We start from the raw sequence: 25,549 nt of genomic DNA on the forward strand, positions 1-25,549 counted from the left end.
GTTAAAGTATATCAGTTCATACAGTGGCATTTGTAATGAAAAAAAATATTGATTGCTTGATTATTAGATGGTAGCTACTTAAAAGAACAGCATCAATAATCTGGTATGCTGTAATAATATTTAATTACTTATGAAGCAAAGAAGACACTACTGAATAATGAATTTACAACTGAATTCAGTTTAATTTATCCTACAATTGAAATAAAAGCTAATTTTCTTGAAAAGCAAGAAGATGAGGAGGTACAATTTAATGACGTGTGACGAAAAAGGGGCTACAAGTCAGTTAGCTAATGTACGGCACTGACATTTGATTAACTAAGACTTGACACCCGTCTGGCAGGAGTACATGAAGGAAACACTTAGGTACACTGAGATAGAAAATTAAGGAGACAAGTATTCTCCTGTTTTGAAATATATACAATTAACTGATTATGTATTAATACACTCAGAAATGAACAATTATTACATGACTTGTAGCCTGAGGACAAAAACACACTAGCATAGAGACATAAAAACAATGACGGAAAATCAGACGATCATGCAGTTTGATGAAAACGCAATGGATTTCCATGTGACACTAAAATCAGCTGTGTTTTTAACTGAGGCATTCATGGAGTCTGGTAAGCCAAACATGGATTGTTCAGACATACATTCAGCAGAAATTCATACACTTTGCAGTCAGTGCATCCTTTTTTTATACTCTGTTTTATTATAAAAATGACACAGAACACAAACACACATACACAATATAATTATGGTTCCTCTTTAAAACATGCCGCTATTTACATCATCTTGTAAATACATGCTGTAGCCTATTAACAAATTTTGCGTGATGCATATGTTAACAATTGTAAAGAAGTACTGTGGATGAACCTGTCAATGTGCCGCTGCTCACCATTAGATACTTCTGCTGGCGACGTGGATGCATACGAACGACTGCCTTAACATTTTCTTTTTTAAACAAACTGCCCCCTTATAAAAATGTCCTGAAAAATCTATGTTGACATTTAAAAGCACTAAATGTAGACACAAGTTTCTATGAGTTCATTTTTTCCAGTTTCTGAAATTCTGAGAAAATATTTTAATGTGTTGGCCTCCCAAGATCTGATTTTGGATTTTTTGATTTAAAGAAAGTAATTCACAAAACACAGATTCCCTGATTTTGTCTCACTTAGAATTCACTGATAACATCAATGTATCAACTTGGGTTGAGTGGATGAGTGGGCTGGAGCCAATCCCTGGAGATAATCCACAAGAGATGGGGTAAAACCCTGGACATGTGTCCAGTTCCATCAATTCATGGCCAGTTCAGAATCCAAAATTACCTACGCAAGCAGTGAAACGCAACAACAGAGAGGCTTCAGTGTTTGAAGCCAGAAATTAGTTGTCATTAATAATGATTTCAGTTACAATGATTTGAATTATAAGAAAGTGATACTGACTCTTTTCCCTCCCGGTAAATTCGGAAGATTTTTCAGGTTCAGGTTGTCATCACGTGTGATTAGAGAAAGTGTCATCCATTTTCTAAAGCTATTTTTTGGGTTTTTTAAGGTTCCTGCAATAAATGACAATTTTAATCCTACATATGTCTACATTTAACTCAAAGAAACCAATATGGGGACAGTCATGATTCTTCAGTTAAGAGGAGCTGCTACAGGAAAGAGATCAGGTCATTGGTAAATTCAGTGGAATTTAAATGTCAACATTTTAAATGTTCTATCCTCAGTCATTCCCTTATAATAATCAATTCTTTGTGTCCTTTTTTGCTTCCAAGCCACTAAACATTGCACTAATAATTTGCCTACAAGTTTCAACATCACCATATTGCAGCACTTTGTCTCCAGGATCAAAAAGCTTGTGTCCCGACCGAGTGATTCAAACAAGACAAAATACTGCGAGGCATGATACATGCTCTATTCTGCAGCTCTATTTGGTTCAAGCAGATGGTCCAGGATGTGTGTATTGTATACGTTTGATGATACAGTTGCTATGTTTAGATTCTACAAACCTCATTAATACTTCCTTTTAAAAATCAAAGCTACATCTTACATTTCAAATTCAATAATCTATAAAAACATTTCGTCTTTGACAGAAATCCTCATGTTGTTTCAGCAGAAACTACAGAAATATTGAAGTGAATTACAGTAGAACTACAACATCAGCCAATGACGTGGAATCGTTTTAATGAATGTCAAAACATAATAACCAAAATGGCACTGTCTTTTACTAAACAACAGAAATCAAAGAAGCATAGTCAGTACTGTTTTCAGCATCATTGGTAATCCTTTTTAGTGCCTTACTTCTACAATGGATAAGTAAGGTTTTACATCCAAGTGGTCAACATAGCCAGATTTCAAATGGCACATTCACAGTGTCCCTGACACATTTTGAACAATATTCAACCACTTTAAAATAAACAATAAAACCTGCACTACTTCTCAAAGTGTCATATCAGGAAGGCACCCTTGTATTCCTGTCTTACATTACACCTGTCTGAAGACACAGAAATGTGGGTTGAAGCTAAATGCATAGATGGGCCTTCGTGGCAACACAAAACAAGCAACTTAAGTCAGACAACTGCATCATCCCTGCTATATGGTTCTGCTGCACTGTTTGCACCATCTCATATGTGAGCTGATAAAATCAAGAAAAATGTCATACATATTCCAGAATTGATTGTTGCATTCATTGATCTCAACCTGAATCATCTGCACTTGAATCTCTTCGCATTGATAGACTTAAGACAAACTTTATGCAGGAAATAACCCCAAATTAGAGTACTTTCTATTGCAAGTTAAAGCACAGTTATTAGCAAGACACAATACTGGGCGTGATGCACGCAGAGCAGTGGGGAGGTAAGTAAAGCATGCTCTATAAACTAAACTAAAGCCTTTTTTTTATATATATCCAGCATTGTCTTCACCAATACTTCCATTCAGTGTCAGCACCCTAAGAATGAGATTCTTCAAATGAAGGAAAGACTAAAAGTCGATCATTCATTAACCAGTCACCCGGTAACTCAACACCATTCTTCTCAGCATACATTAATGTGGGAAATGTGATGCTCAAAAAGAGTTTCAGATATTCTACAATGTCTTTTTTTTTATATATATATTTTTTGAGCAGGACAAATAGTCATGTGTGAAGTCATGAAATTCATGCAAAGTAGGGATGAAGATTGGATTTCTGAGTTAGTGCATTAGCTGGTTGGTGAGATGTGTTACTTCTTTGCATTCAAGGATGCCAGCTGGCCATCAATTTCCTCCTCTGGCTGCAATGGGTGCCACTGGGCAATGGGACGGCGTGGATTAGCCAGCATGTCAGACCAGTGCTTCAGACCTAAGCCAGTAGCCTTACTGCCCACGAAGATTTTTCCAATGGCATCATTCTTACCTATCTTGTCATAATCAAACACTGTGACTGCCACCAAGATTTTCTGAGAAGGCAGCAAGAGAAAATGTAATCAATTATCTGTTTTCTGGGCATTTCATCATTCAAACTGTAGTGGAGATTCATTCATGAGCTATTATAACATATCAGTGAAGTCCAAAAGGTGTTGTATGACTTGTACTGTACCTGCATCTGTTCCAGGGGGATTTCAAAGCTGAAGGATTCATTGTAATATGGGTTTAGGGTGTTCTTCTTCACTGTAGTCTTCTTTTTCTTCAGACGCTTACCACCCTGGAGCAGCTGGATCTTTACATAAGGATCTAGAAAAAACATGAATATGATGAACAAAAGAGAAAAACTTATTCTGTCAATGACACAACCTTTAGTGTTTCTTAATTTGTTTGTTTGTTTGTATTTTAAATGGTTTTTCTTTGAATTTTCTCTTCGAATTGAATTTTCTTGCATGTGCCAAAGGAAGAGAGTATTATGTGGGGTTTTTTCTACCAGATAAACCGCAGGCGTCCATCTTCTTCAGATTCTTTGCCTCCAGGATGCAGACAGTGAGTTTTCCAGCAGTGGGGACATAACGAAGGGAGATGCAGATATCTCCAAGTTTCTCAGGCTGAGCAGTAAGAGACACAGAAATGACAAGCACACATACTCATCAGATGTTCATAAATTGCATTTTCTGTGATGGGTGGGTGCAAAACATAGCTTTTATTTATCAAGATTTATACTCTTAGACTGAAACTGAGGGTTTTTTGTTGCTGCAACAGTGACATTATTTGGAATAAAACCCCTCTATCTGGATTTATGATCGCTCTGAGCTTTTAGACTTTGAAAATCCACTTTGATGACTGGGGGCAGGGATAACCTCGAAAAAGACACTGGAAAAGACTAGAGATACTAGCAGGTTATGTGTGTAATCAGTTGTGATAAATTTAAAAAAGTGAGATAGTTTCCTTAATTATTCAAGCAAACTATCTCAGCATCATTGTTCACAGGTGTAGAAATGCAAGGAGAGAAATTTGTTGCACCACTGACATAAATAAAATTTTTGATTTCTATGTGTCTGAATGTTTGTGCACTGTTATGAAATTCCATCTTTTAAGAAATGCGAACTAATCAAGGAGCTAAATTATTTCTGAATATTAAAGATAGGATGATCAACCAGTGCCATAAAAATCTTGCTGACTTCTCCAACCGAGTCGACATCAAGCCCCTCAGCCCTGCTGTAGTTTTCAAGTAAAATTAAATGCAAATAAATAAAGAGGGAGAATTTTTGGTTTAACTGTGTTTAAACCTGAATTGATACACAGTTAGTGCTCAAATAAGTATTCATGGAAGCAGCATGAAAGACTAACGAGAAACAAACTATAGTGGAACCATTTATCATAATGAAGGAACATGTAAGCTGGTGCAATGGTGCAGCTGAATGTGTTCTTAATTGATTTTTGGTCAACAATGGAGCATTGTGGCTCAGAAAAATAAGATATAATTGATCTCTGTCTAGACAGACAATACTTGATAGTAGCATCAATTCATAATTGGTTTGGGGCTTTTTCTTAGGGTTGACACCCAGAAAGTTTAGAATCTCAATGGTCTATTATTTAAAGAGCACAGAATGAATCAGTTCAATAAGCACCTCCTCTTGATCAGCACTCTCGAGATCCCGCCACTCCTCAATAGGCCGTCCAAGGTCAATGGTGTTCATGGGCAGCTTTACCTCTCCAATGACATCATGTTTAGAAAATCGGTCATAGTCATAAACAGACATCACCAAGGTCTTTCCACCAAGCTCCTCATAGGGTACCTGACCAAGAAACACAATGTCACTTATAGATTGTATTTATCTGTGTCACAGGTTTATTTTTAATGTCATTAAACTTCACATAAACTGCCTCTGGATTTCTTGAAAAGGGCGAGTTAGTCCCACTGAAAAAAACCCTCATTAAATGATACAAATACTTGCTTACAAATTTATAGTGTTTAGCAGCTGCTATACAGAAAACAGTCAATAATCAAAACTAAATGGAAAAAACTAAGTGAACTAAAAATGTTAAATTATAAATTATCAGAGAAAATAATCTGAGAAACCAGACAAATAATACGCCTTAAAAGCACTAAATGAAATGTACAGTTATTTTTTTCAAATGCAAACAACAAACATATTAGGAAAAATAAGTTATTACACTCCAATCCACAGAAATCTATGTGAAAATGAAGATGAGGACACCTCTACTACAAACTGCATAGGCATACATGAAATAAAAAAAAAAAAGCATCTTCTGTTTTAAAAAGAAAGAAAATATCTGGAATAAATTTTGATGGAGAAACAATAAATCTGACAGTGAAATTCTCATGGGAGGCCTTTGGAGATGGCAATAAAGGGCAGCCTGTACAATAAGATAGTTTTCTGCTGCAGTTTTAACATTTTGCAGACTGGTATCGCCTGCAGCTTGACCCAGAGAGACTTGCAAAGTCCCAGCGGGGCTTATTAGCTAGGAGCATCTAAGAGCAGCATGTAGGCTGCATAGGCCAGTGGGTACACACACAGAGCCAGACAAACCTGACATACTGTCAGTTTCATACACAAAAAGCTGCGATAATGATTTGTGATATTTTTTAAAAAAAAACAACTTACTCAAATAAGATTTATGTTTCTTTTTTTTTTACAGCTGCATGCAAGAACAAGACTCACCTTGAAAACAAATGTCTCATTGAAGACAGGGTTCAGTGTTTTTTTGTGCACTTTGGTGTCAAACTTCTTCTTCTTGTCAGGGAAGAGCAGGACTTTAACATAAGGGTCTGAGGTTCCACCTGAGTCCATGGACATGAGATCTGCAGCTTGAAGGATACCAATTGTCAGCTGTGTGGAGAAAATGAGGGTGTATGTAAGCAACAGGAGCAGTGAAAACAGAATTTTATCAGGCAAAAAATGCAACTTTTCTTTGAGGGTCACTGCCTCAGACTGGTTATATAAGCCTCGCAATCCATCACCACAAGCGTCTCAGCTGACTGGAGACATACTGGATGTCAGAAGCTTTTCCTCAGTGTCATCCAATTGTCACAGTGTGGTAACTTCTAAAAAATGTATTACACTGTGTGCTAGAAAATACAGATTTTACCTGTCTATATTTTACAGATACATTAAAAGTACAGCCATTTCACCCTCTACTGTGTTTCATATCTAGTGAATTATTGGCATTTTAATTGAGCACATGAAGGTTTGCTCATATGCTGTCGAGTAATCAGTTAAGCTGCTGGAAGTACCACGGTTAGATAAATGTCTTTTGATTTACCTGAAGCCACAATAACAAGTTACCCTTTTAAGGTTTAGCCTCTTTTGTCTTTTCAGCCCTAAAAATAACTGTGGTCTTACTGACAATGTTCATCTTCTGCATACTCCTATTCAGGTTTTGTATAGTATGTAAATGTAACCTTGAGTAACATCAACTTAACTGTCCTGTTTTGCTGCTATTAAAATTGTGAAGTTTATATTTGGTGTTTGTTCACATTCAAAGCCTGAATTAGGGAACTCTCTATTCCTCAAAATGTCATGGAAAATTACTCTTTTTCTGGCTGCTGACAGTAATTTCTGATTTATGGAGTAATAAAAAAACAGCCATCCAATATCCCCTTTGTAAAAACTTTAATACGTCAAAAGAATGAAAGAAGAATTCCGAGTCTCATTGATCTCACTCTTACCAATGTTCAGATATCTGTTCCAGAAAAGTTTTCAAAACTGGCAATGACGCCTAATTTGCATAATTGAATGTGAAATTTCAGAATACATTACAAAAAATAAATAAATACAAATACTACAGCGAGTTCCATACTGAAGATGACATGAATTGGGTCATCTAACTCTTTAATTTAAACATGTCTTTAATTACTAAAACATTTCAAATGGGTAATTTAAATATAGCAGAAAACATGAAAAACTCCCTCCAAAATTGTTAATTATTTCTAGAGCTTTTTTTTGTAGTTCACAAAATGTGATAACCACAGACCTTTGTATTCTCAAAGTCATAATCTATAGAGTATTGCAGCTTCCCCAGTTTCTCCTGCTCTTTCTCCTCTTCCTCTTTCTCTTCCTCTGTCAGTCCAGTCTCTCCCTCATCATCATCGTCATCCTGATGTGTCTGCAGTGTAAAGGTAACAAAATAAAAAGCTATGTTAAAGGTAAGAGTACAAAAAGTCAGGATACAGGGTTCCCCATAACAGCCAGCATGCCACAGACACTGGAGCTCCAGGAGTTTTTATGTGGGAGATACATGTTTTGGTTACTGCTTACCTGCACAGCACCTGATGATAAAAACCAGGAATTTATCATTTACAAGGACATAGCTGCCTGTAATCGGTATCCCTACTTTTTTTTAAGAAACTGTAGAAATGATTGTCTCAGTGTTTGTGGATCAGTGGGCAAGTCCTTAAATCTGACATGCTTCAGCAGTACAGTGACAGCCAGAATCAGTGGAGGCATTGCATGCTAGTTCCACTAAGAAGGGTAATAAATGCCACGTCCTAATAGTGAAACTGAAAATAAGAATAATTTCTTGTTGTTAAAGGCATTAGATCTTAACAAATAAGCGAGGAGATATAGGTTTGGATAGACCCCTAAGGAACTAGCTTACAACAGCAGGAACAAATGCATATTAATCAATAAAAAATATGACATAATATTCAGGGCAAGGGGATGTATCTTATTTTATAGGATTTATTTTTAAGACTTCAAATTTGTTAACCTGCATCTCTTTAAATTAATGTGGCAAAATAAATGTTTCTCCTTTCACCTCACCATTATTACAAAACTAAATCAGGATTAAAGGGCACAGCCAGCTATTTGAATTTTGTTAGAGCCTTACTGCTTCAATATGATTTTTCTTATTAAGTAACTTAGGTGATCTTGACTTTGTAATCTTTTCTTTGGGTCATCCAGTGTCGTCACATCCTACCTCCTCCTTGAGTATTACCATAAAACGAAGAGATTTGCAAATATTTGGCTCACCATGCAGTTTTATCATCACCGTTTCCATGTCTCCCAAACAACCAGCCATGCCCTTTATCACATGCACAGATTAATAGTGTTAATAGTCTTGCATATCATATTTTAATCCAATACTTTCCATATTGGTGTGATTTACAGTAACATTGTCCCAAGAACAATGTGTTAGATGGTTAGACTCTCCTCTCTGGGGTTTATGGAGCACATCATAGCTTTCCATTGTTACATTCTCAAGCTATCATACCAAAAAAACTACAAAATAATGGGGAGGAAATTAAAAAAAGAAAGAAAGAAAAAATAGCAAAGGAAGCTACAACTTTCATTCCATGAAACCCCCCTCCGCCCTGGGGGCCAGAGAGCATCGACATGAGCTATCCACCTACCGTAGAGCAGGAGTCCACCACAGTCAAGAAACACGAGGCACACACAAGACAGACACAAAGCGGAAAAGGAGGAGAGCAGAGAGAGGAAGAGATTCAACTCACAAGACACCAAACACACTTCAAAAAGAGAGGCAATCAACACCACCACCACCACAATCATGATGAGAAATGACACGCTTGTTTTAGGCTCAGGGCGATAATTTCACATTGTGGACACAAGCAGTTGATTGCTTTAATTAACTGTACAGGGGCAGTCTATGGTAATATAAGCTGTTTAGCCCATCAAATTAAGAATTTATCCTTAACTTTATAGCACTTTGATTCACAACTTCCTGATCTTTCTGCAGGCCTCATCCTTTCATCCATTACCTTTTAATATGATAAGCTTTGTTTTGTAAGTTGACGAAACATTCTCTGCTCATTCTTTGCCACATTGCAATAAAGTGTGCCGTTTTTCACCATGGAGCACAATGGAGCACACATTTAAACAACCACAACAACAACAACAACAACAACACAAATTGAGGGGAAGAGAGCTCTCCTTGTGTCCTCTACAGCCTGGGCTAAAAAAGCTGCTGGTAAAAGATCAGATTTAGTTAGCAACATTGTTAAAATCTGGGCAATAACTATCATAATAAATAATAACAACTTGAATAATAAATTATTGTTGACAAGAAGCGACAAAATTTCACCAATGCATCTTGTAACCTTGACTCTTTAGCATGTAGGAAGCGCGAGGCATCATACCTCACCACCCTGCATGTTCTTCATGTTGAAGCCATCCTTTCCCTTCTTTCCTTTCTTGTTCTTCTTCTTCTTGCAGCAACATTTTTTGATTATGCAGAAACAGCAGGTGAGGATTAGCAATGCTGCCACTACAGCAATGGCAATCAAAGCCCACGGAGGCACTGTTGATTTCAAAATAAACGAGGAAAAGTTGAGTTTGAATGGAACTTTGGTGTTTGCCAAATGTTAATGTTTTGTAATGCTTGGAATGATGTAAAAAGCTCTGCAGCATTACTTACATGGGATTTTATCAATTTCATTCAAGAATTTGCTCTTGATCTCCTCAAACATGTCATTCTTGCTGATCTCTGTATTGTTCGAGCCAGAAGTTTCTGGTGCTGAGGTGGACATGGCAGCTGAGGTGGGAGCCATGGTCATGGTGGGGGCACTGGTGGGCTCGGCCGCTGCCATGGCCTGTGGCCGTCTGAACAAGTTGAACTTCATTGTCAAAGACTAGGCACAGCGTCCCTGAAACACAAAGAGATCGGATATGAAGCAACAAAAATTGCTTTAGTGGTATCATGGAAGATTTGTCAAAGAAAGTGAAAAATATTGAAAAACTATTGAAATATTGAAACTCATTATGACTCAGGAAGTCATAATGGAACATCAATCAAATTTAGCCATCTGCACCAACAACAGAGGCAAAAGACTGAAGTAACTTCTTAAGAGGGGTGGCAAATACATTAGGTTACCTATTCACTAGGGGTGCAACGATACACAAAATTCACGGTTCGGTTAGATCCTTTGGTGTCACGGTTCGATATTTTTTCAATACAAAAAAATGTTCATGCCTTTTTAATTTGTCATTTATTAAAATTATAAATATATATTTAAGTCAAAAGTAGTTTTTAAATTTAATGTTGCTGAAACAACAAAATAAAAATAAAAAAATCTATCTGATCGAGGAATCACTCATCTTTGGAAAAGAGAGTTTATTACAGAGAAATGGCTCTTTCCAAAATAAAAGCTATACTATCCGCTTCTTCTGGGCTATATTCTCAGCAGCATATTAAACATATCAGGTCCCCATAAGGAGAATCATGTGCTAACGGCTGTCTAAATGACTCGGGTAAAGTTTGTAGCATGTGTGTTTGTTGTTTTTGTCTGCTTCCACTTGTCTTTGCACTAGGATGATGGCGGTGTAAATGTGCAGTCATATTTGTTGTGTTCCCACTAGTGCTGTCAGCGTTAATCTTGTTAAAATGACATTAACGCCATAACTCGGCAAATCTCCATTAACGAGTTACCATGGATCGCCCCGTGCGTGGGGCTAAGGCACTAGTTCCCACCAATTGAGCATTGCGTGGCACATCCGACATATTGTTTTACTTTTGTCCATGACACGCTTACCATCAGGGTCATGCTTCACATGAAAACCAAGATAGTTCCAAACGCCAGATCTGAATGAGGGTGGGAGAAGTTCAATTTCGGGTAGCGTTGAGGCAGTTGCCATGTTGCAACAAGCTTAGCTTCTGTCTTGCTAGCTTGCGCTGCGCTCAGTGGATCTGCACTCGACAGTGCAGCCTAGGCGGGCGGAGTAGTCGAACACAGATCCACTGAGCGCTCAACACAGACAGCATCGTCAGAAGAAAAGTTGATAAAATAAATCAAAAATTTTGTATTGTTTGATACACATGCCTACCGAACCGAAAGCGCTGTATCCAACGGTTCAATATCAATACGAGTATCTTTGCACCCTTACTGGTTAGTAATCTAAAACTCCAGAAAGCTGCTAAATTGATTTTATTCTGACTTGCCTCAGCTTTCCATTATAATTTTTAATTTTATGTTTGAGTGATGATGACCTTGAGAGCTGCAACTCAACTCTGTGAAAGATGGGGAGTATGAAAACAATGCTACATCTGGGACTCATCACACTCATCACACAAGTCACAGAAGTTGAAAGCCCTTGATGTTGCTGATGATATGAGAATTTAGTGTGTGTGTGAAACTGTGACCTGAGATGATTACACCTCCACCTTAAACACAATGATCTTCCAGACCTAAAGGAGAGTCTAAAAAGTTATCCAAAATTAAAGGATACGTGAGTATCTGTACATGTACATGATGGCACAATTGTTAAATGATTTTATAGAATAATCAATACATAAACAGCATCATTTTGTCAGGTAAGTAAAGAGAGACATTAAAGATGAATAATTAGTTTATCTTAATGACTTGAACCCAATGACTGCTTGAACCAGAAGAAAACAGCTGCTAACTCAAAATTAGCAAATGTCAGTTGCTTGTCAAACCGCAGAGTATTGTTACTTAAAATATATATGATGAGTGAGCTTTAGAGGTCCTTAAGATAGACCTTATTATATGTGACAGAACCATATCTAAGCATCTATTTTTCTGGAAAAATACCAGAAACACCTTCCCTGACATGACGAATCATGCTTCTCTGTCTGGCAACCCGATGGGTGAGTCTGGGTTTGATGGTTGGCAGGAGAACGATACTTGTCCAACTGCAATGTGTCAAGTATAAAGTTTGGTGGAAAGGGAATTATGGATGAAGAACTTTACTGGCCTGCACAGAGCCTTGATCTCAACCCAATAAAATACCACTGAGATGAATTAGAGTTCACATTTCGAGCCAAGCCTTCTTGTCCAATATCAGTGTCTGATCTCACAAATACACTTCTGGAATAATGGGCAAAAATTCCCAGAAAAATCAGACTCGTAAAACTTGTGTAAAGCGTTCTCAGAAGAGTTTAAGCTGTTCTGGCTGCAAATGTTGGGCCGGCATCACACAACCCTATGGATGAAGAATGTATGTCACTCAAGTTCAGTCATTTGAAGGTAAATGACTGAATAGTTTTGGTAATAGGGGTTTTCTTCTACCAACCAACTAATCTGTATTTGTTTTTATTATTTATAACCGACTAATCAATGATCAGACCAATAAATAGTTGAAGGTTCCACCTTAAGAGTTCAAATGTTTTAAGATCAATCTTAAAATAGATTCTGAAATTTTATAGACTTAAGTTTAACAGGTTAGAGGTAGCTGGAGATCTAAGCTGCGACTTTAAATAGCATAAGAAGGCCGTCATCTAAATCAGTTTCACCTCCCAACATACTCTAATAAAATGAGTGTCTTCTCAGAAGGGCCCTCTTTTAACAGATGACAACTCCAATTTAACTCTCAGCCCCAAGTGAGCATTATGTTATGTATTCTCTGTTTGCTCTTTGCATGACTGCTGGTGGCAGCAACAACACTAACATTTACTGCTGAGCACAAATGTCAATGCTCTGGTCTAATTGAAGCTTGCTGTTTGTCAAAGTGCTGCAGATCGCTAGATGAATTTGAAAACACCTGCTTTAGTTTTAATTAACCATGAATAACTGTATTATAGTGCTGGGACAGGATTGTTTCCTACTTCATTTAGTCATTTATTTGATTACTACGTGTATCTCAGGAGCATAATGGTTTAAATTGTGTCAGTAAGACTACTTATTTACCACAGTGTGATATATTTCTAGGAGCTGCTGCTCTGACTGATATGTTTTTTTAAAACTAAATAATATGATTTTGATGCTGCCTTTAGTCTTTCATGAGCCCCACAAACTCAGCATAGTGCTTAAGAATAACTGGCAGCTTGACATCCTTTTATTCGTTTTGTCACTCTGCTAATGTTTCCACGTTTATTTGTTTTTCACTCCAGGGTAAAGAATTCAAAGAAATAGTGCAATTTAAGAGAAAAGGTCATGGAATTAAGATGTGTTCAAGCAACTAAGGAAAATGTAACATGATTTACATATTTTTTTAATTGCTAAGCACATTAGGTATAATGTTTTATATCCATGCTATGGATGTAAGACAAGTATAGAATTAGTACTGGCAACTAAGTTTGCTAGCGTTACACCTTTTTTTCAGTTGATCTACTGTGATCTGCTCGAGTTTCTTACTATAAAAGATGTAATAATTAAAAAAATGGTACTTTTTATTGTGTAAGCTTTAAAGTACGATACTATCAGCTTTTTATCAGCTGTTTGCTTGCTATTACACTGTTATTTTACAGTGTTTCTACTGTAATTATCATCAAACTTATATTGCTGTAAAATTTACATACATGTCCTCCTCATATAACGTGAATCCAGTTTATTGTCTTTCTTGAACTGTACGGTAGCTCCCCACAATTCTTTGCAACACCTGGTTAGAGAAATGCTTGCACAAAGAAGAGGTCTGGTCATCTGTGATTAATTGCTTCAGGAGTCTCAGCCATTGTGGCTCATTGCTAGCTGTTCTCAACTATGCAAATAGTAGATGCATATACAGAACTATCATAGTCTAAAAACACTAAATAAATGCACAGTAGCTAGATGTTAATGTTTTTTTCTATAGATATCAGCATTTACAGTATTCAACTGTATCCACAAAAGTCCCTCCAGTCATACAGAGATTTGCTACAGCGAGTTTATGTGTCATTGTCAAAGGAAGTGGTCCGCAGCTAAGGATATCAGTACCTCAAAGTAAAAGTGAACTGTCAGAATATGGCAAACATAATGATGATAAAACCCAATCTTAATTGATTTGCAGCCCACAGATCGATAAGTATTGCATTTCAACATGTGCACTTTAGCACAGACTTTCTATTGCTGTAAGGTAGACTGTGCACTGTTCACATACAGTGGTGGTCTATGTGCTGTGGGCAAGCACATCATTGTTGCTAAGCAATACTGATAACGTCTATAGCTGAAGTGACCAACCAATCAAATAACCAGTTGGCTCAAGGCCAGTGTCAAGTCACTGCCCAAGTGGTGGGCATGACATGATACGAATGCAGACTGCTGCCACTGAGCTGAAATGTATAATGGTTATGAATAAAGTTTTTGCTCCAGCAAAGGTTCTTCAAAAACATTTTATTCATTGTCTGCCCGTATCTTTCATTTGTCTCTAAACCCATCCTCACCCCTAAAATGAAGCACATCTGAGACTGCAATTTAAAAAAAAAAATCCTAACATTAAGTCAGATATGATTTTCTCCACTACCCGAACTTCCCTAAGTTAATTCTGTCTCCTCTGAGAAGAGCAGTGATGAGAGAAGCGACTGAACGGAAATAGAATACAATATGCCCATACCTTCCCCTCTTATTTTAGCCTACCTTCTACCTCTGTGCCATTAGCACTCAGTCCTTATCTCCCTAGGATTTCGGCAGCTCACCACTGGCCGATATCACTCAGTCACAAAAAACAGGCTCTGACACATCCTCATTCATAAGTAGGATCAGGTCCGGAGAATACAGTGCAACCAAAGCAGTTTGATATGGTTTACCCAGTTTAAAATGCAGAGAAGATTCCTCTAAGATAACTGTGGTCCAGTTGTGCATCTTAACTCATTTTTAATCTACAAAGATCTTCAAGACAAAACTCACCAGTCAAATGTGGTATTCCCCTCGTGGGGTGGCCCATCCAATCAATAAGTGTTTGGGTTACAGTTCCTCAGAGCTGTGGTAACATAGTCTGATCTCTCCCATAAGCAGAGACTGCAGTCTCCTCTCACTTCTCTCCACTGCAGCACTACACCCCTCCTCCTCCCCCTCCTCTTCCTCCTCCTCCTCTGTCCAATGCACACCATCGCCCCCATTTTCCACCCTCCCATCACATATTTCCCTACACCCTCTCTGTCTCTCTGTTCAATGTACTTATGTACGCAACCTCTTTACCTCTTTCTCTCCATCTTTCTCATTCCCCCAGCCTCATTTGTGATGCTGCTCACACAGCTGATTGCAGCATGCCACTCTACGGTCTAGTATTGGAGGGCAGTTGTAAAAGATCAATATGCACAGACTCTAGGGTGAGGTTCATGTTAATAAAGCCACAGCCTGCACAAGTCAGGAATAAAAAGCAAAAGTATGCACTAGGACAGCTGAAAAAGTCTTAAGGCGGTGCAGGTTTTTGTTTGCTTGTTGTTGTTTTTTTAAATCAGATCTACTCCATGCAATTAAGTGGTTGCTAACAACTGATCTCAGAAGTATGCTTTAACCCTCTGAATAGACCATCTCTGTTAAGTCATTCAGAGTGAACAATTGAAACAAAGAGTGATTCCTCCTATTTGTCCGGTGTTCACTGATCCCTCAGGAGACTTGTCAGTGATGATTAGAAGTGAGGAGATAACAAAAGCATCTTCTCGAGTTACAATACAAACAAAACGTATCCCACTGTATTGAGCTAAAACTATTACATAATGAAACGTGCTGTTTGAGCCAGAGACCTACGCAGATGCAGAACTAAACATATGAGGTTTAAAAATTAAACTTTAGGTGCCTGTAGCTCGACCTTGCGTGATAAATGTGTTTCAAATGTTCAACATCCCTAAAGCAGTTATGTTTGTACATGTTTGAACTCTTTGCAATGCTGGCATTTAACCTTTTTTTTTCTTGCTTTTGCCTGAAAACCTTTTTCTTTCAGTGCTCTCCTTGGGGAAATGCCTTTCTAAATGCTTAAGTTCAGCTGTCATCTGTTAGATGCCTGGCTTGATGTGGCTATTCTTGCAGTATGTCAGGTTGCAGTGCATTTAGCTGCTTCTACCAGAGGAGGGCAGGAATCTCATATAAAACTGCTGCATCACAGAGCATATTCTTTTTTTCTTTTTGAGAACTGCAAAGTTATGCCCAGAGACATTTGTCTTCTCTGCTTTGCAGGGTCAGTTTTGATCTGCTAAATGCATTTAGCTATGGAAAAAAATGACACAGTGTTCCTCTTTTTAGATAGAATATTAAACTGTGGATAAGTCACCACGGTATTATGCTTGAATAGGCCTTAATGTTTTCTCCTGCTTTTTTTTGTGATTTTCTCGTAATATCAAAAGACTTATCCTTCAAAAGACTATTTTAACATTTTCACTCTAGGAGTGAATTAAAAAATGCTGCATTCATCTTAAAAGCTTAATGCTTTAATTAGAAGTTAATGGATTGGTAGAGTGAAATGGCTGTGCAGTGGGGCCATGGGAGCAGAAATGATCTGGCTTTGAAGAAAATAAGCAGCTAGGGTGAAGTTAGGTGGGTTATATGGCCAATTCATGGATTTGTGTAAGATATTTTAAGATACAGGGCATTTAAGTTACTACTGCTTAAGTAGTGATGTCTGCACTTTTTAAGGTTTTTAAGTTAAGCCATTGTAATAAAGGAGATTGTAAATGAACAGACTGTTAGATGTTATACAATCTATTTTTTCTTCACGATAAAGTATATCTTATGTTATTATCTCATCTTTAATTATTTATTTAAGACACTCTTTTGCCTTGCCCTAGATTGCATGGGGCTCCTTCATGAAACTGATATGCCTGTTGTCCTTCTATTTTTTTCTTACTTGATTTCTGGTTGTTCCCTGGAGTGACCCGATATGGCCTGACACCTCGTGGCAGAGCAATTTAACGAAACCAGGAAAAATATGAGTAAGCTGTAAAAACCTCTTCTGAGAAGTCAGTGACTGTTTTGCTTTTTTATTCTTATGAAATTTATTTTTAATAAATTATGTATTTTTGATATCAGCAGCATATTAGCATTAGAGCTCCCATAGATATGAAGAAATAGAAATCGCAAGATGGCTGCAAAATAACCAAAACAAACAAACAATGAAACAAAAACAAAATGCTCAATCAATAAGATAATACCAGTCAGATTAAAAGATCGTGGATGGATTTTTTTAAAGCTATATGTTAAAATAGGTGTTAAAGATTTATTAAAATTGTTACAGTATATTTTTCAGTTAGTGTGACTAGATTGTTGCAAAATTCTCACTCTGCCCTTAACCCCTCCCCAAAAAACTGTGCTTTTACAGTATAGTTTACTGAAATTCCCACTGCATTGTGGGATACTCAGCTTCTCCCTGGTTCTTGCATTCTTTTATGAGCACCTGTGAATGAATAAACTTTTCCCTCCCTCTCCATCCCTGCTCTCTAGTGGATGAGTCAGGCCTGAGCACTGTGCAACATTAGGAGGTCAATAAGAGCAACACAGCTACTATCAAAGCCTCACATAGTAAACATATGCAGAGGGCAGCTGCTGACAACGTGTTCCCCGTGCTGAGTTGTGCTGGGACATTTTTGTTGAGATGACTTATCTCCTCTGAGGCAGCAGAGACGATGTGGAAAAAACTGCACCTCTCCAGCTCCTGCAGGGAGTGCTGCAATGCAGGGGTGTAATGGAGAAATACGAAGCTAGAAGGCAGATTGTCCAATAGTCAGCTAGCAACTCTCTTCCTCCACTTCCTGCCTTGTTTCTTGTTTCCTAATTTCTTTCATCTTTTATGCCTGTCGTCGTAGCATTTTTCCTTCCAGCCATGTCTCTGTGTACCACTCGTATGCATACGCTGTATCCTGCTACCTCTCTCCCTCTCTCTCTCTCTCTATCACTCACACACACACACACACACACACACACACACACACACACACACACACACACACACACATCATCTTCTGGCCAGTCATTACTGCAGCACAGGCAACAATAAACAGAAAAGACCATATGCTTGTAGTTGGCTCTGTATATCACTTGCAGTGTTTGGGTGTCTCAGAAGTAGCAGTTGGTCAGCATGGGGACAGTGTGTGTGTGTGTGTGTGTGTGTGTGTGTGTGTGTGTGTGTGTGTGTGTGTTGTGTGTGTGTGTGTGTGTGTGTGTGTGTTCGTGTGTGTGGTGTGAGTGCGTGTGTGTGTGTATGCGTGTGTGTGTGTATGCGTGTGTGTGTGTATGCGTGTGTATGTGTGTATGTGTACACTTTACACCGAGTAGCTGGAATGATGTCATTCATCTAAGTGAAAGATGGGCAAGCCTTGACAACTCCATCAATGTTAACATGAGCAAGTGAAAAAAGATGATGAAAACTGGGGCACTTTTATGAATTTGTTACAAAAAGTCACTTTATTAATAAAACAAAAGGGCTGCTGGGCAAAGTCTTAAAGCCAAATAATTAAGCAGGCCAGAAGCTAGACTTGAAACGGGAATGTTGCTATTAGGGTATGCACCATATATTTAGACTGTCAACACGACAGTCTAAATATGGGCGATCGTGGCTCAAGAGTTGGGAGTTCGCCTTGTAATCGGAAGGTTGCCGGTTCGAGCCCCGGCTTGGACAGTCTCGGTGTTGTGTCCTTGGGCAAGACACTTCACCCGTTGCCTACTGGTGGTGGTCAGAGGGCCCGGTGGCGCCAGTGTCCGGCAGCCTCGCCTCTGTCAGTGCGCCCCAGGGTGGCTGTGGCTACAATGTAGCTGCCATCACCAGTGTGTGAATGGGTGGATGACTGGATGTGTAAAGCGCTTTGGGGTCCTTAGGGACTAGTAAAGCGCTATATAAATACAGGCCATTTACCATTTACACAGCCGTCACAACTCGTACAGACCCTGTTTATGACAGACATTTTGACTTTGACATATTGCATGAGAACAAGACTAGGTCTAACAATAACTCATTTACATTTTAAGGTCCCCTTGATTCATTCATGCTGATTTTTCCTCTGCTTCACATATAGGCAGCAGGTCCAGCTAACACCATGTTCTAACAAGAATAATAAAAGTTTGAGATACACACACAGAGAGATGTGGAAAACCTGACTATAATGTGATAAAGATTAAGCCCTGTTTGTCCATGCCAATGCAGAAGTGAGAATAGATTAGGAAGTGTAAGAGAAAATGAGTGGACTGTGAGTCTCTAGACTTTACTTACTGATTTTCTTACATATGGCAATGCAGGTCATGATAATCAAGCAAAGATGGCACAGAGTATATCAGTGTGTATTCCATCACTCCAGTGAAATCACTTGAGCTGATTTTACAAACTTTGCAGACAGAGAGAACAAGTAGAAGACCGTCTGCAAAATACTTTAACATGTTTTCCCCTTTTTGGCTTGAACGTTCAAGTCATAGTATTTATTTGCAGTCAATAGATTGCAAACACAATTTGCTGGAAAGCAGCCATCATAAACATTATAAATTACACCTGTGCTTCATATACATATTTGACATTTGTGGAGGATCTAAGTACTTGGCATTTTCTAGCAGTACGATAAAATGTGGCACAAACAAAGGCAGATCAAGACGTTTCTTGTGGATTTGGGGACACTGACAATGGAGGACTGAAAACAACACAAAGACTGTACCAATTTCTAGAATGGCTGTGTTTTGTTTTTATCTATGTACAAAGTTATCAGAACAGCACATTTTCACAGCAGGCATTTTCAGTTCTCATAACTATTAAGATTAATAATAACCACTTTCTTCAAATGTTCAAACTGTGATAGTGAAATTTTCATGATAAAGTGAGTGTACACTTTAACAGGACACAGCAACTGATATAGCTGAGAAAAATTCAGCCATGACTCATTTTATTATTTTTATTTTATTTTATTATGATTTCTTTTCTATTGGGGTTTTTAAAAATGTCTTGGGAGTCTTTCTGGTCACCCACTGGACAACAACTTTTTCAGCAGTGATTAATAAATGTCCACTTGTTTATTTTTGCTCTAATGAAAGAAATGTCGGCACAGTAAACTCAGCATGGGAGCAATTAAAACAAACAATATTGGATATGTGTGGTATAAAGGTGCTGAATGAGAAGACAGCTAATTGATCTCTGGGAAAAATGTGTGTGTCCTTTGACTTCTTCCCAAAGTGCACGGCAATATGTCTGTGAAGGTTCTCAGTCATCCAGGTCATCGTAGTCTAAGGAGCTTGGAAAAAGAAAAGCGTCTGGACTTCTTTAAGTTTAAAGTTTAACCTCCTAGGACCTGGCGTCCACATATGTGGACATCACATTTTGGGATGTCTGGACCAAAATACTTATTTTTTCCTCTACAAGGGCCTGATATACGCTTACAAGGGAATTATACTGCCACTGTTCTATCAAAATTTAAAATGAATGTCCTCATATGTGGATCTAATTTTTCTCAGAAACAAAAATTAGGTAAAAAAAAAAAAAATCTGGCAATTCTTTGTTTTTAAATTCATCACGTCGCAATCAACCAAAATAGCAAAGAAAAATTAAAATTGCATGCCATGAAAGAGTCTTAGGAGGTTAAAGAAGTCCAGACGCTTTTCTTTTTCTACGCTCCTTAGACTACAATGACCTGGATGACTGAGAACCTTCACAGACATACGTGTCCTTTGAATGATTAAACAGCAACAGCCAAACAAAATCAAACTTCAAGTTTGGCTGTCCGGAATAAATAGAAGGCACATTTTATAATGCAGTATATTACCATCCACTTACTAGTGGAAAATAATTCTATTCACATGGGCAAAGCTAACAGAAGCTATTAACCACGAAGCATCTTTCCACTAAATTTCCCCTGTGTGCATCCATGTATATTAGCTTACAGGCAAACTACTGCAACTATCACGCCCACAGACTATTTCTCTGTGATGGGAAGTTATTGGGGGATAAAAGAAAAATGATAGACAGAAAAAAAAATGATTGCAGATCTTCAGTTGGGGGGGGGGGGGGGGGCATTTGGAAAAACTCTTTGTGAGCGTTTGTCTATTAAACATTTAAATAATATACTTTTTTTTGTTTTGTTTTAGTTCTTTTGAGTTCCTTTCTTTTGTTTTGATGGTGTCCACTGTGAGTAGATAATGCATTATGATTGAAATTCTGACTGATAATACTTTTACAGACACTAATATGGTTAAGGTCAGTAAAGGTGTCAATAAACCCACTATCTCCATTTTTTTCATAGAAAAATAAAGACATGTTTTACCTGAACTTTAAGCATATATTGAACTGTAAATATGAATAAAATAAAATAAAATAAAAAAACAACTCTGTGACAATATAAAAGGGGTCACTGAAAAGCCTTTTCACATTTCACAGACTTTGAAAATTATCACCAGAGTCTGCAGCATTTCTTTTCTTAACTTTCTGCAACTTTTTCTCTTCTTTCACCACTTTTACAGTATTGTTACAGCTGCAACAGGAAGCTGTTTTCAGTTCAAAAGTAAGAATATAAATAAATAATGGAAAAACTGGTGGTGACAAATGCTACGTGGCAAATGATAAAGAATGCCCCAGTAAAGATCCAAATTAAATGATCTAAATTTAACATCTCTCCATTATACCCAGTGGGGGACAATAAATAGAAGACTTAAAGTACAGAGTATTGCTGTATCTCAATTAATGTCCTAGTTATAATGAAATGTAATCATTTGTAAGTTTAAGCCATTTAAAGAAAATATAGATTATTTTCTTTAAAGAAGTTAGAAAACAAGGAAGCTACATGATACAGATTGCAGAGTAGAGTTTAATGGGTTTCAGGAGCATATTTCAACTCAGTTGATAGGTTTATATAGAAGTTAGTTTTTATATATCAGATAAGTCAGATGGATAGTATTTCTACAGTTATAGTTATTTTTGTCTTTGATGATATTCTGGAAATTTTATAAAGCTCATAGCAGCAAGTTTTGCACTCAGTTGCTTGTTTGTATGTTTTTTCATTCAAAAAATAGTCTCACACCTAAAAGTGACAACATCCCAACACTCTTCTTTGTGCAAGCCAATATAAAACTGGTATTAATCAAGTATAGTACAAATATTGACAACGTGGTCATAATCTGTAGCCTTGCTGGCCATATTCTCTGGTCTGTGTTTTAGATCCTTTTCAACACATCTGTCTTTATCTGCTTTTTTTGGGAATTTTAAGTCAGGTACAGCTAACAACATAGTACCAGATCACAGCTGAGCCGCCCTCCAGCTGGTCCAGTGTGAAACCAACCATAGAGGGCCTGCGTGTAATCTTGTGGAGAAATTAAAATCGTAGTTGAATGTTTTCTGTTGGTGTGGTCGCCCTTATGTAACTTTTCATTGTGTTAAAGAAAACAATGAAGGAGACTGTTACAGAAAAAGTTTGTATTAGCATCTACATTGTAAACATTTTTTAAACTCAACTGGGTCATTTTGGTGTCTTTAACTGGAACACATATTGAGTGGAAACAGAAAGTCAAAAATAAAAGTCCATGGACATGGTTGAATACAAGACAGGACTCGTGTGTTTTAGATGGAAGTCCGGCCCATCTAAGACTGGATCTGTAAGTTCTCATTGCTTAAGTGCCATGAATGCACAAAGATTCAGTGTGTACATAAGGAAAACTGAGACCATCATCACAACTAACAAGCACACAATCTCTAGCTCCAATTGTTTGAGATTTAAGATTGTTTAAGCTGGATCAAATGCTGCACTTTACGCTAGTACATATAGGCTGTGAATAGAAGGGAGGAGGGGCGCGCCATTTGGAGACTAAGAAGGAAGAAAAAAGAGAGACAATACACCACACCACCACCAGTGAAGGATGAGTTGTCCAAATGCATAGATCTGGGACAACAAGACAAATCAGTGCTGAGTAAAGAGAAGCCAGGAGGAGCACTAGTTCAGTAAGCAGCTAATTATATGATCCATCTGACTTCTCTACATTTCCTCTAGCCTCAAAACCATTTTACATCAGATTTCATTGTAGACTCTCGCTAATTAAACAAAGAGCAATAATTTCCCCACTTATTCTTCCTCAAAAACATACATAACAGAGCTTCCATTTTTGCAGGACGATATTTACAGGATATATAAGTCTGCTAAAATCTAAAAGATCTGAATATCTTTAAAGACCATCATATATCAATCTTAACATCCCCCATTTTCTGCTCCACCAAATTTCCAGATCTGTCAAGGGTTTGATGCTGAGAGATGATAAGACAAACTGGCATCATTAAAAAAAATTCTCATCAACAAATCCTCACAAACAGGTCTGCACTCTGCCTCAATATGTGGAAAGACATGAGGATCATTTTTATTGTTTTGTTTTTTCACATGATCAGATATTTGGTGTAATAGATGTATTAGAGGTAATGCTCCAGCAATGCTCCAGACTTTTGCATCTGGCCAGTGTAAGACTGAATGACCAGCAGACCATAGTAAATGCAGTAAATGCCCTGCTGTGAACTACTTTTTTGCATTCCTTGCAGTATTCCACATTGTTACTGCATCGATTGGCTTAGCTTGATTTGAGCGCCTAAACTGACCACAAGAAGCTGATGTATTCTTGACTGTGTTGCCAGCAGACTGAAAGCAGTTCAAGCAAAAGAAGTCAGATTCAGTATTGGCGCTGTGTATTGACACACAGAACAGATCCTTACAGACCAGTCATTCGCCTATTATCCCTGAGCAGTTATCTGTTAAACTGATGGAATTCAACTGGAAATATACTGCAGCACCAGCAAAGACACTAATTCAGCAGCTTTCACAGCAAAACTACAGCAACAACATTCCTCTCATTCCTCTTAAATGCTGTGAAAATGCTGCCTATCAACATGAAAAAAATCATCAAATGTCATGCTGTGACATGGCACTCTTTATATTCACTGTACCAGTAAATGGTCCATGTGCACACACACACACAAACGTTGCTATCTGTAAATGAAAAACATCATTCTGAGTGTGCTTCATGTACACTGATGCACCTGACAGGCTGTGAATGAGGATATAGGTTGACAGGAGGGGGATTATAGACTGCAGAACAGCCTCCCATTTCATGAACCATCAAGCAGCAGAAGTGCCCCAGGCATGCAAACCTGGAAATGTAATGTGGAAACTCAGAGTATCAGGAGCTGACTACAAACAACTGTCTATAATCAGGAATACAACATTAGTGATATTCTGGTTTAGGTAATTTCACTTTTACTCAGTCATTAGGTTGCTATGGCATGCAGCAAAATATGGTTTGTTTGGTTTATTTGGTTATAGACCAGTAGGGTCATTCGAATAAAAAAAAAATTAATTAAAAAACGTGCAAATTTAAAACCATATTATTTTAATATTTTAATATATTTAATTAAGGATATTTTAATTCCCCTACAACCTCCCACTGTATGATAATTGTAATTCCATGTGGAGTTGCATCTTTTAAAGAGTCCTCTGAATTAAGAGATAAGGCAGAAATATAGAAGCATGTTTTAAGATCCCACAACCTTTCTCTAATGGAGCTCCAGTTAGGATACAGCAAAATTAAGATCATGTTAAACTATTCTAAAAAAGAAAAAATTCTGTTCCAGTTATATTCAGACAGGCAATATTTTTTTTAATGCTGCAGCTTTTTTTTTCTTTCATGTTCTTTATTATTAGCATAATAAAAACATTTAAAAATGAATAAAGCATGAAGCAATTTTTAAAACCATTTACCAACCTATAGAAAATTTCTATTTTGTTTGGACAATTAACGCTACTCCTTAACTGAGCCTGGTTGATAAGTTTCCATTGGTGCAGACCTGCTCTTGGAGTGCTTCATATCACACTTTGATTTGAGGCTATTTGGCCTGAAAAGCACTTAATGTGGTGGAGGAAGAGTGTGTACGGTTAAGAGTGGAAATGGGCCAATAAAACTATGTTAACAGCAGCTGGGAACTTAATGCTAACATCAGCATACTGACATGAAAAAGTCATGGCATTACTTTTAGCCATCATATATGTATTTATTGCAAATCACTTAGTCTACGAACTGCAAAGATAAAATTTATCAGAAACGTTCATAATTACATGGTTAGCATCCCATTTGCTATCAGCATTAAAAAGTGAGACAAGGCCTCAAAGGAAACCATCAGTAGGATAGTTGCGTTCTAATATTTGGTGGATTTGTAGTAATTAGTCACAAAGTAAATTTTGGACAGTGTAGATCTTTTCCTCATGATGGTGCCAACTTGAATGCCATAGTAATCCAATAACTGAGGACAAACATTTCATACTAATCTGCAAAGTTGGAGCCCATGTGATACTCTGGGAAAAATTAAAACAATAACCAACATTGTTGTGATACATGTTATTGGGAACAACAAATGCCAGTGGGCTACCTCATTTTGTGTGAAATTATGATAAATTCTGTAAGACTGATTTGATATTCAAACAAAAAAAAGATCAAAACACTGTCACTAGGAAATCACACTGAACACTTAACCATTTAATAGATACGTTACGTCCGTCAAATTACAACTGGACCCCCC

The 25,549-nt window shown here is 37.6% G+C and overlaps 1 protein-coding gene across 6 annotated transcripts in view; it reads right to left on the minus strand.

Annotated features, from left to right (window-relative positions):
• Positions 1-686: 686 nt before the first annotated feature.
• LOC102292315 (synaptotagmin-2) overlaps positions 687-25,549 on the minus strand; it is a 27,685-nt gene continuing 2,822 nt past the window's right edge. For 3 of the 6 annotated variants that reach the window (XM_014332294.2, XM_014332293.2, XM_014332292.2), the window contains 8 exons: positions 9,807-10,035; positions 9,529-9,689; positions 7,404-7,535; positions 6,092-6,259; positions 5,036-5,203; positions 3,895-4,012; positions 3,577-3,710; positions 687-3,436 (listed from right to left, as the gene is read on the minus strand). In XM_014332294.2, coding sequence (XP_014187780.1) covers positions 3,221-3,436; positions 3,577-3,710; positions 3,895-4,012; positions 5,036-5,203; positions 6,092-6,259; positions 7,404-7,535; positions 9,529-9,689; positions 9,807-10,011 — 1,302 coding nt within the window. In that variant the 5' untranslated portion in view covers positions 10,012-10,035 and the 3' untranslated portion in view covers positions 687-3,220. Of the gene's footprint in view, positions 3,437-3,576; positions 3,711-3,894; positions 4,013-5,035; positions 5,204-6,091; positions 6,260-7,403; positions 7,536-9,528; positions 9,690-9,806; positions 10,036-10,920; positions 10,945-14,949; positions 15,096-25,549 lie in introns of those variants that run through there. The other 3 variants (XM_014332295.2, XM_014332296.2, XM_005917954.3) reach the window with 3 other exon arrangements.

Source organism: Haplochromis burtoni, unplaced genomic scaffold (genome assembly GCF_018398535.1).
Source record: "Haplochromis burtoni strain Fernald_Lab_line unplaced genomic scaffold, NCSU_Asbu1 Contig_26, whole genome shotgun sequence".
Taxonomy (NCBI): domain Eukaryota; kingdom Metazoa; phylum Chordata; class Actinopteri; order Cichliformes; family Cichlidae; genus Haplochromis; species Haplochromis burtoni.